General features: G+C 37.2%; 1 protein-coding gene across 6 annotated transcripts; it reads left to right on the forward strand.

The window, feature by feature from the left end:
* The first annotated feature begins 73 nt into the window (after positions 1-73).
* Positions 74-11,592, forward strand: LOC113214580 (ral GTPase-activating protein subunit beta). Of its 6 annotated transcripts, XM_026434004.2 has the most exons (28): positions 74-413; positions 749-985; positions 1,057-1,258; positions 1,399-1,425; positions 1,784-1,948; positions 2,057-2,290; positions 2,384-2,644; positions 3,043-3,249; positions 3,785-3,886; positions 3,992-4,144; positions 4,222-4,517; positions 4,606-4,836; positions 4,927-5,080; positions 5,174-5,299; positions 6,162-6,314; positions 7,529-7,669; positions 7,749-7,975; positions 8,053-8,160; positions 8,251-8,461; positions 8,797-9,028; positions 9,101-9,389; positions 9,479-9,649; positions 9,739-9,874; positions 9,963-10,193; positions 10,268-10,573; positions 10,661-10,811; positions 10,890-11,006; positions 11,099-11,592. In XM_026434004.2, the coding sequence occupies exons 1-28, from the start codon at positions 378-380 to the stop codon at positions 11,214-11,216; spliced, it is 5,022 nt and encodes a 1,673-aa protein (XP_026289789.1). In that variant the 5' UTR covers positions 74-377; the 3' UTR covers positions 11,217-11,592. The 6 variants fall into 6 exon arrangements, with proteins under 6 accessions (XP_026289789.1, XP_026289791.1, XP_026289790.1 ...); XM_026434006.2 differs by lacking the exon at positions 6,162-6,314 and having other exon boundaries at positions 75-413; XM_026434005.2 differs by lacking the exon at positions 1,399-1,425 and having other exon boundaries at positions 75-413.
* Positions 11,593-12,059: the final 467 nt, after the last annotated feature.

Below are 12,059 nucleotides of genomic sequence, written 5' to 3' on the forward strand. Positions count from 1 at the left end.
TTTCACTGTGCTCAAGTGGTTGAATGCTAAGAAAAACGCAAAATTAGGCCTCGAACTTCTGATCAAAAGACCGAAACTTCTGTCTGATTTGAACGGCACCTCTTCGCGCGTGCTTGCGCGGTGCATTGTGGGATGAGAATAAACGCCAATAAGAGCACTTGCCCATTATCGCCTATTTCTGTCGTCTGTCCGTCATCCCTCTACACCGTCAAACCTGGACAGATATATAGGCACCTTTAATACTTTTTTGTACGAGCCATCACATTTGTCGGATTATGGGACAAAAGTTGCCTTATTTTGGTGTTTTTTTCGCAACATTTGGATTCTGAAGTCAGAAATGTTCTGTTGGTGTACAATATTTATTTGAATTATTATCTATGAATCTAAGTGTGTTGAATAGGGTTAACCTGAAAGTAAGTATCTTTAGAAATTCAAAAGTGTACCCTTGGTTTTCCTGTACTATAATAGTTCTTTGTAGTGTCACAACAATCTAAAATGTCAGATTTCTCCCTACATGTTCAGAAAAATTTTTGTGAGGTAGAGCTGTGACTGTGTTGCTGTCATCTGGGATTGTCAAACTCCAACAAGTGTCCTTCTTTTTAATAGTTAAATAATTAATCTTGAAATTACCTGCATTTTTTTCTAAAACTATTTATGCTAATATTGTTGTCATTCTTGTTATTCAATACACTTAGAGTTTTCGATTCCTGCTACATTCTCATTTTAATATTGTATAAATTTGTTTTAGTCTGAGTGCGAGGGCAGTGTGACCCGCCCTGGCATGTACAGGGAGTGGGCTTCCCTGAGCTCTCGCCTGCTGAATGGCAGTGAAGAAGGGCACAGCGTTTTGGAAAAATTTCCTGGAAATGCTGGTAAAGATGTATCACTGGCAATTATTCGTCAGCTGGCATCAAATGTTGGAATATCACAACCCCCACAACCAAGCAACCTTATTACTGACAGAGAAGTACAGTGGTGTATGGAGGTGAGTGCTATCATTACATTTCTCATTTTGTAGTGTGACTGTTTCAGTGTCCTAATTCCATATCTTTTCAGGTGATCTGTTTTGGTCTTAGTCTTCCATTAAGTGAACATGACACTATTAGGGATTGCGTCAATGTTTATTGTGAATGGCTCTCTGCTCTTTTGCCATCACCAAAAGTCAGTGTTCCAAAGCCTGTTGTTGAAGACCCAGATCTGTACGCTCGTCGAATAATTGCTCATTTTCATAATCTGTTTGTTCCTCGCAAAGGGGAAGGTAAGTTTTTCTGCAGGTCCTATTGGGGTGTAATTAAGTCATTGATTTTCAAAAATAAGTCCGTTGCACATAGTAAAACATCTTGGGAAATCTATCTCTCTCTAAAGTCTGCTAACGGATTTTCAATTTCTTGTTTCAAGCGTGGACCTTCCTGTATTCAGATTTAGGTAAAAGAGGATTTCTAATTTTTTAATAGATTAGATTAGTAATTTGTAGCATGGGTTGTATTTGCTTGCTTATTATTCTTGGGTATGTTTTATGTTCTTTACTTGCCATTACATTTTTTTCCTTAACCTGCTTGCAAAGTGCAAAGATATTTTTGTCATAGCAAGAAAGAAGATAAGCAGATATTTGTAGATGATTTTAGTTTCATGTATGCTGCAATAGTTACTGTGTTTACTAGAGAGTTTGATGTTTTCCGCGGTGCAAATCACTCTATATCACTATATTAGTTCTATTGATATTTACTTTCATTTCAGGACTTACTACCCGTTACTTAATATGAGATTCCCTATTCTTTTACAGGGGCTGATACTATCAATCGTCAAGCAGTACTGTGTCATAGAGTCCTTCGTACTCTACAACATATTGCTCAGACCTCTGCTGCACTTTCTCGTGAGACTTGGGAAGCCTTACTTCTATTCTTGCTTGCTATTAATGATACATTATTAGCACCCCCTACTGTAAAAGGTAAATAACTAAACCAGTAATTTGAAGGGAATTTCCTCTTCAATAATTGTTTTAATGTTTTCATGAACATTGAAACACTGTAAACCTAATCCATTATTTTTTTGGTAGATGATGTTGGGGACCAACTCTGTGAAAGAGTTCTTAGTGTGCTCCTTGAGGTTTGGCTGTTAGCCTGTGCTCGGTGTTTTCCATCACCGCCTTTATGGAAGACTTTACGAGAGATGTGTCATAATTGGAGGCACCGAGTTGCTCTGGTTGAACAATGGAACAGAGTTAACCTCGCTCTAACTTCAAGGCTCATTCAATTTGTGTATGGACCTTCATTCCCTGAACTGAAAATAAGTATGTCATTTAATATCTTATCAGTCTTGAATTCCCTCGTTTCTTTGATGTATTCTTTCCTTTGAAATTCTTATGAGTATCTTTGTTTCCCAGCTGAGGAGGATGCCCAACTTGTTCCATCTGATATGACACCAGATTGCATTTCACAGAGTTGGTTCAGGTTTCTACATACTCTAGGCAATCCTGCTCAGTTATGCCGGCCAGGAGTTATATCTCACACACAAAAATTCCTGCAGTATGCCCTAGCATCAGATAGTGTGATTGATCCCTGCCAACATCCTTGTTTGTCTGCTCTTCCTATCATATTTTTGAAAGCCATCCGAGGTGTTGCCGGGCAAGTTGACGCTTTTCTAGGTAAGTTACATTGTTGTAACTATTACTAGTTTTTTTTTGTGTTTTTTTGTGCACTGTTATTGAATAGATATGGGAACTCCATTGCTTTTGTTAATTCTCTTTGCCTAACATAGCATTCTTCTAGCACCGAAGCTATATGTGTATTTTGTTGTCGTTGTTTTACAAATCTGTTGGCCACAAAAGATGGCCCTCTTCTGTAATTGTTCTGGAGTGAAATTATAGGATAATTTTCTGATCTCTCAAATTGAGCATTTAACTATTGTTTAGTGAATTTCTCTAGGGACTTTTTATGCTACAGAAATTTTGGTGCTCTATACAAATTCTACCATATCTCTTAAGTACTATCTAGTTTCATTTATTTTTTAAAGTAGGGTTGTGAATTGTATGTATTCTTATAGGCATAGCACGTTCATTGCACATGGACTTTGGACTGCTCTCTGAGAAGGAACGGAAAGACGGCTATTCATCCCCTTTCTCTTCCCCCTCTCTTCACTCTGGTGGAGCCCATACCTCTTGCCCAAGTCCCCTCTCTACAACACCCACTCCTCTACCAACCAGACGTCTTGCCAAGAGTTTCAGTGTTACCCCTTCTACTGTCACAAAGGGTAGGCTTTCCCTTCACTGTCTTCAGTATGATTTCTTTAGCAGTTATCATCAAAGTTGTAGTTTATTGCATGATTTAATGAAAGAAGCTGCTTTTCTTTAACCCTCAATTTCTTCTTCTCTACATTCACATTAGGTTTTTGGTTACCACCCTTGTATTAAAGTTCAGTAGCTAGTTAATTTTTTTTTTTTTTTTTACTTTGCTCTATTTATTTGTCTGCATTTCAAGATTTGGTTTTAATGGGCACTTTTAGTATTAAACTACCACTTCATCCTGCCACCCTCCATCATCTTTCTTTCTTATGCATGCCAGCAGTTTTGTTTTACACACTCCGTCTCCCCTCCAAACCCATGTAGAATTTTCATAGGACTGAAATCCGGTAAACTTCTGGTTATTGATTGGTTAGACCTATAATTTTGTTTTCATTTTTTGTCCCGTATCTCGTCTGTAGCTTTCTTTCACTCATGTAGTTTTATAAAATAATTTCATTCTGAGTACTAAGAAAAGAGTGATAATAAGAGGCATACTTGTTACAGGAATTCCAAAGTCAACTTTGATAGGATTGACTAGTAGTCGAGCTTCTCATCATACCCCCGCTACACCAAATTCTGGACCATCATCGACCTCAAGCTTATCATGTAAGTTATATCTCATCACCGAACCGCAGTTCATAGGGTTCTGCTCCTGTATTATCTATCTATTAATATCAGAAGCCTAGTAATATTTTCTTGTTTTACCCCCAGCTATTATATCACTAGGGTCAGAGTTTCGAAATGCTCTAGCTCCATCGCGGCCAAAGTGTAACAGTATTCTCCATTTGTTTGGTGAATGGCTTTTTGAAGCTGCTCAAATTGGTTGTGAGACAGCATATGTCAATCGAGTAAATGCCTCATCTAGTAAGTGTAAATATTGAAACAGCCATAAAACTGGAAACAAATGGATGGTTCTTTTTTTATATGATTTGTACTTGCAGGATCCGAATCTGGAAATACCAAAAGGCCAAATTCTGTTTTAATGGACACTGCTAATACAAGAAAAGGCAGCTCATCTGTTGTGTCACTTTCTCAACCAGGTTCCCTCTCTTTGTCTGTGTCTGATGATTCTGAAAGCCTTTCAGGAACAGCTGCTGATCGTTATCAGGCAGGACGTGCAGAGGCTATGGGTGCATTGTGCCGAATATTCTGTGCTAAGAAAACAGGTGAAGAAATTCTGCCTGTTTATCTTGCTAGATTTTATCTCACTCTCCAACAAGGCCTCAGAGTTGGTGAGGTATGTCATTAAAATATATATAACTGTATATGTTTTTATGGAGTTTACTACTACCAAGCTTCTACAAGTGTCTTCTTTCGTCATCTAGGGATCTGAGTGCAGTGAAGTTCTAGCAAGCATATTACTGAACTCTGCTGATCTATTTCGGCTTGATCTTGATGGAGTCCAAGTTTTACTCCCCTATGTCATTGATGCATTAGAAGAGGTTCTTCCTGATAAAGAACTGAAGCTAAAATCTAATACAGTGTCAAGAACTGAACTCAGGCGTGCTTCCATTCATCTTCTTCTTTCAGTTCTTGCACTTCCTCTACATTTTCAGGTGAGTCCACATTCCCTTGCACATTTCTTCTTCTGCATCATTTATTATTTTTTCCGCTGTTTACAATTCTCTGTTATTCCCTTCTTCTAGAATTTGACAATTAAGGACTTAAACCCCAATACTGGTGTTGGGTGTGCTGATCGTAGTCCTCTTACTTTTGCTCAGCTAAAACCTCGTCTCATGAACCTCCTTATTAATGCCCTTCAGGTGGAATCTGACCCTCAAAACACGCAAATGCTTCTTGGTTTGTTTTCATCACTTTAATCTGTTCTTAATTTATTTCCTTTTAATAGGCGCTGTTGTCTAAACAAAAAAGTTTACTCTTTTTTTCCTGCAGGTGGCTTATTGTTGAGTGTGCAGGACTCAGCAGCATTTGAACTTTCAGACCAGGTGGCACAACCAGATGTGGTTGGAACTTCTGGTCTTGCAAACAGTGATTGTGCAAGCAATCTTCTTTCTTCAGGTAAAAAACCCAATTTGAGTACTTTATATCTTATGTAATGAAGTAGATTTAAACAAACTAAAACTAAGTTGAAACTGAAAATTTATTTTTTTAAACTTGGTGCAAGAATGGTACAACACTAATTTACCCAATTTACCATGCATGCAAGTGCCAAGAAAATTTTAATACCGTTAGTTAAATATATCTTATCTGTAACTCATTATAAATAACTGCAAGTTGAAGAAGAAACATAATCTAATCTTACAAGGATTATCAGCAATCCTATGAATAGTAATATGTACTGGTAGTACATTATGGTGTAGACAGTAGAGACAAACCTAAACTTATTAGGGTTCAATTTTAGTTCAGTGTCCAAGACATGATTTGCCCTGTCCATGTACTAAAATTTCTGTAAAGTAGTACAGTGGCTATAGATTTTTCAATTTCCTCCTGTATTCAGGCCTACTTCTAATGTGTCTCAATTATTTGCTTATTTTCCTAGCTTGGTTGCATTATATATAGCATGACTCAATATCAATGATTGAGAATGTTAGGAATATTTTTTAACTAGAGTATTCTCTATCATTCTCATCAAAATGTGTTTCTTTCATGAATTTTGTCCAATTGGTGTAATACTCAGTAATACTGAAAGGAATATTTTTCTAAATGTTTTTTTTGGTTTATCAAAATGTGTTGTATTTTGCATTAGTAGGCCCTTTATTATCATGCATCACTTGTCTGTCCTCCACTTAAATTGCTAGTGCTTTAGTCTAGTGTGCTTGGTATGTGTTTGCGAAAGTACCCATGGATCAATATTTATGCAAGGTTCTATTATTGTTTTTTTTGGTGTTTTTTTGTGTTTTTTTGTTTTGCCCTTTTTTAGCTTCTGATACTATGAGCTCCCTTAGCCTTCCCAGTCTGACCCCTAGCCATGGTGAAGATATAGTGGATGGTGCTGAAAGTGATCGAGACCCTGGTAGTGCTTTGAGTTGGTTTGAACGTTTCGACCAACCCCCAACTTGCGGCATCAACAAATGTAATTGGAATATTTTTCTGTTTTCTGTGCCAGTTTTTCAAAGCGTGGTCCACTTTACTTTTAAGCTTACGAATTCCTTTCAATTGTGCTGGTGCATTGACTCCTGGTGTCTTGCTAATTCTTTTCACATACTTTGTATCACTTTGATACCTTCATCTTCGTCTTCCCAACAGACATCTTTTTGATTAACATTTTGATGTCTTATGTGTGTGATTTGCCTGCTCTTGGAACTAGTTTTCAGCCCTTTTAAAATAATTTGTGAAGCTTTTTTTTTTTTTGTTCATTTTCCTGTATTATTTGCACTGCATGCATTTCTCTCCTTTCAATTTTGGCAAGCGTGTCCTGTTACGTATGAACCTTTTTATTTTGGTTCTGATTTTCCTTTAAAGATTGTAATGATTTCCATTATAAAAAGGGAAAGTATTACAAAAAATTATTAGTGATTAAAGTAAGCTTGATGGTGTATAGGAAAATAAGTTTTACATTGCACTTCTACGTGTGGTTAGAATGTGAAAAGTTGTACTATATGTCTTATGTTTGGTTTGGTGCTGGTATTCATTTGTGTTTGGTGTTTATATGCTTTTCCTGTTTTATGTTTCTACAGTACTTTAATGATGAATGAAGATTTAGATAATATTCTTGCGTTGTTTAAATAAGTTCATTATGAACTCTTAATTTAGTTTTGTGCTGGCATTCATTTTTGTTTTGTGTGTGTATGCTTTTTTTATTATTCTTCTTTTACCTCCCGGTATTTGCTTGCCGAGTCCAAGGGCATCCCTGTAGGGACGCTACAGACATATGGATAAATTGTGGTGTGACAAAAACATGATTAGGATGATAACAACCGTAAAATTTTAACAAGTTTTAAATGGTTAATGGTTTATGATAATGTCACTACTTTAATCTGCTCTGAGGCTTTAAAGATGAATGAAGGTGAAGCTAATCTTGTTGCATTGTTTCAGTAAATTCACTACAAACTCTTATTTTTTTATCTTTTTTTAAAAATCTGCTGTCTAAAATTGTAATGTAGATTGTGATGGTCGTTAAGCTGGTGGTGGTGTAAAAGACCTTTGCATGCTTTGAATGTTACGTGTTGTTTTAATGTGGTCCTGAAACTTATCTCCAATCCTAATCTACCGTAATCTTTTTATAACTAAAACTCTAATAGTCTGTTGTACTCAAGATAATTGTTTTATCTATCTCTCTCTATACAGATTCAGCACATGCATTGTTTGTGCGGGCTACATATTTAGTTTGCCATCGGTTGATATCAAGCTGGAAAACAGACCTCAATGTGTCTTTGGCAGCATTAGAGCTGCTATCTGGCTTGGCTCGTATTACTATTAAAGAAACAGGTGCGGTCGTCTTCTGATAAAATTGTAGGACTTTCTAAATTATCTTTGAAACAGTTTCAATTGTTTTTCTGATCTATAGATTCCTTGGAATGTAAGCGAGCTGTAAAGTGGTTATGTGACTACATTGTCTATCAATGCTGGCGACCACCACCTGCCCACTCCAAGGATTTACATTCCACAATTGTAGCAGCTTTTCAATGTTGTGCAATTTGGCTTGTTGCTCACCCTTACTTGCTTCAAGATAAAGAGTGTTTAGGAATTGTCTTAGAAGTTGTGGAGTTGGGAATCTCAGGGTCAAAGTCTGTAGTAAGTTGCACATACTTTTCTTAATGTTTTAGCTTCTCATTCTTCTAAGGATATGTTAAATCACAACATAATTTTAGGGAAAACCTGGAGAACCTGTCAAGATGAAAGATGAGAAGGAGTTAAAACCAGCATCCATGCGTGTTCGTGATTCTGCTGAGGCTTTGCTTACTGTTGTCTTGGAACAAGTACTGTGCAGTTCTAATTATTTTATACCGTAAGCCTTTTGTCTCCCCTCCTCTTCTTGTTCTACAGTACAAAAAATTAAAACATTCCAGGTTGGCTGCTTCCCATCACCTTGTGGTGCTGAATCATTGTCGTCTCTTTTGGATGAAGTTTCACTCTTACGCCACTGCAATTCATGGCCAACTGCTGGTGGTGGGCCAGCTGCCTCAAGTAGAGCAGCTGCTGTGCAGAGATTTCGTTATTTTGTTTTGGAAAACTCTACTGTGTTGGCCTTATTAGAAGAACCTCTAGGGAACGACCAAGGTAAAGTGTGAAAAGCTTTATTAGTGCATGTCTGTTATGATAAAAGCCTGCAAGTCGGAAAATCCAGGCTATGACAAGTCAAAGCTAGGATTTATGCAGGCAGTTTGACACAACTCCGTACAGGGACCCTGGGTTTTGACTTTTTGACGGGTAATTTTGGTACTTATTTGTTAGGTTTTCACTATGCCTAAAACGGTACATGTTGTATCAAATATTTATTAAGATATTTATTTTTTCTTCAATAAATTGTCAATTGTTCTTTGTGCAGTTAAATGCCAGGGTGGCGATTCAATCTTTACTTTTCTCCAACTCATTGTAGAAAATTTCTTTTTCAGACCCTCAACCTACTGTTACTGTTTTGATTCGCGGTCCCTTCGGTCGTCATGCTTGGGCTATGCAACTCCGTCACTTGCCTCGGCACAAATCAGGAATTCCTCACAAAACAGCTATGGCAGGGAGTGGAATGAGTCCTGGACGACCTGTCCCCTTGGCAGAGCACGGCATACATCAACCTAGTGCACATAGGCACTTTCCAGAAAGTGTTGACCGTATCCCTCAATGCAAAATGTAAGTTGTTACAGAGAGTCATTAATTCTTAATGGTGCATACTATTAAACTTTATCTTTTAATTCTGTTCAGAGACAAGTCCATTCCAAGTCTGGACTCTCTTCTCACCAATGAGACCACAGCAATGGAGCATTCACGTTTGGCCCAGCTTATTGACAAACAATCATCCCTGGAGGCTGGAGGAAGCCTAGGGGTTAGTAATAATAACAACAATAGTCAATCAGAACAAACAAGCAATGGAAGTTTTGGTTCATCTAGCGGTCTTGAGAAAGAGTGCACCCCTCCACCAGTTGTACATGATTTCCAAACTGCAAGACTGTTTCTTTCCCATTTTGGTTTCTTATCTCTAGATTCCCTACAGGTAAACTACAAAAATGTTTTTTTTTTCTTGAACAACACAAACACTATGTAGGGTTTTTGATAATATTTAACTGAAATGCTTTTTTTCAGGACTGTGTGAGCTCTCCTGTTCCCCCTTTAACAGCTTTGGATGCCTGCAATTCTAATTTTTGTGCAGATCTTGAGGCTCTGGATAACATAGGTGTTAGAACGTGTGATACTGCTCATGTGTTCTATGTTAGAGCTGGCCAGAAAACAGCATCTGAAATTGTTGATAATGTTGTAAGTATCTTGTCACATATTATTTAGCGATAGCATAGTTAAGTTTGCACAATATATAGTTTTGTATCAATTGTTTCACTTTTTTTTAGCTCTCTGAATCAAGTGTAAATGACCACTTCCTTGAGATGCTGCTCTGTCTTGGCTGGCCTGTTGATGTACATCAGCACCCTGGTTGGACTGGTCATATCAACACCAGCTGGAAAGTTCAGCCCCCTCCTCCAATTTGTAAGCTCAACTATTAGTGTACGCAAACAAAATTCAGAGGATGATGATAATTAATTATCTTTGATTTTAACAATTTGGAAATTTCTAGTGGAACAATGGGTCAGCACAGATCATGGTGGGAGCTTGTACAATGGTGATACACAAGTTCTTTATTGGGCAGATGTTAGCTGTGAAATTGCTTTTGTGGTACCTTCAGCTAATAACCTGAGTGGTAGTTTTAATGGACCCGACTCAGAACGTTTGGACTTGAACTTAAATATCAACAGTAGCACCAGCAGTCTAACAAGTGCAGCTATTGCTCAGCAACAACAAAATTCAAGTTTGTAGAATTTTTTTTACTGTTGTTAATTTATTTTAAATCATTGGAGACTACTGTTCAATTGTAAATTACAGGAGGATGGTATGAGCGTAGTGTGTCTGACTGTGGAGGAGTGAATGCGATTGCCCGCAATCTCAAACACCCAAGTCCAGGATTGTCGGGTAATGTTTCTGACAGACACACCCTTAACTTGGATAAACCAAGGGCCTTTTCTCTTGATTTGGATAAAGGGGTAGTCCCTCAGACTGGCCCACCTGGTTCCAGTGATAGTGGTAGGAGAAGAACTGGAACATCAAGAAGTGCACCTGCTCACCATGCACCCACCAAAGTTCTAATAATCTGGTTGGAAAGCTTTGATGACAATGTTTTTGTTCCACTTGGTAAGTTACTGACAATTCTTGCTTTGGCTCATATTTTGAAGTATTGTTATTGTTAGTATTGTTGTTCTTAAACAAGTATGTTCATAGGTGACTTGCTGTTGTACACAAGCACTGGCCTTGAAGGACCCTGTCCCCCAAGTGATGCTTCTCATCCTTCAGAGAGGGATTCTTTTGTTATTTTTCTACATGCTCTACCAAGTGGATTACTTAGAGTAAAACTTCAAGGGCCTCAGGGACGGTATGAAACAATTTTGATGTATTTTGAACTACAAAGAAAGAAAGAAAGCTATATTTTAACTGAAAATTATTTTTCTAGTATGAGTTTGGCAACACCCCTAGTAGACGGGATGGTTGTTAGTCGGCGGGCTCTGGGACCTCTTGTTCGTCAAACAGCTTTAAATATGTGTCGGAGGCGTAGATTAGACAATGACAGGTAGCTTTACTTAATTATTCAGTCTTATTCTTTCTTGGAAATATTTTTTGAAACCTAAGATTTTAATCTAATGAAATTTTTCTTTTGGGTAGCTATCAGCCTCCACATGTGCGGCGGCGTTTGAAAGTGCAAGAGTTGGTTAGCAAGTATCGCACACATATGACAGAACCTGAACTTCTCACCTATCTCTTCCATGATCCTCCTCTGTGATCTTACATAATGTATCTGTGATTAATCTGTATTTGACCATCGCAAGTATTAGTGTTCTACTTCTCTGTTGTTGTTTTGTTTGTGAGAAATTCTCTTATATTTTTATTTATTTCTGTATGGGTATTGTGCTGTGACTATTAATTATCCCTCTGATAAAAGTTAAAATGTATTTTTATCGACTCAACCTTGTATTGGCACTGTACTTCATTACATTACTTCTTATTATATGAGACCTGTATTAGGACTTAATGCCATCTATGACATGGCTATCATTATAGGCTTCTGTCAACTAATTACTACCAAAGTTTAGTTGTGTTCTCTTTATTAATTTTGTTTTAGTATTTCTAGCTTTTTTAAAAAAAAAGTTTCAGTACTATGCATTCTTTCTTTCTTTTTTAAAAAAATAACAGTTGTGAAGATTTCACGTGCAATTCCATCTGTAGAGCTATGTTAAGTTTTTGGAGGTCCTTCTGAATCGTCACTTAAATTCAGGTAAACCTACTACAGTTAGACAGTAAGAGTTTCTTTGGTAGCTTGAGAGTGGCACTCAATAACTACCTATCATATTGAAGTATTGTTCATATATTATTTATTTTATTGGCGGTGAAAAGTTTGGCTCTTGCTTAGTTTTCTAATAACAGCTGTGATTTCTCTCTTTTCTTAAATCTGTTCTTATTCTATATGTGCATGCAACTGAATTTCCTAACTTTGACATTTATTTTAATTTTTGAAAAAACAGCAATGTTTTCAGTTAATTCTGTAACTTAAGTATTCTATCTAACACACAAGGCAGCTTTTTTTTTTACTGTGTAAAAACTCAACCTACTTATTTGACTGTCATTC

Source organism: Frankliniella occidentalis, unplaced genomic scaffold (genome assembly GCF_000697945.3).
Source record: "Frankliniella occidentalis isolate FOCC.00 unplaced genomic scaffold, Focc_3.1 Scaffold8, whole genome shotgun sequence".
Lineage (NCBI taxonomy): Eukaryota > Metazoa > Arthropoda > Insecta > Thysanoptera > Thripidae > Frankliniella > Frankliniella occidentalis.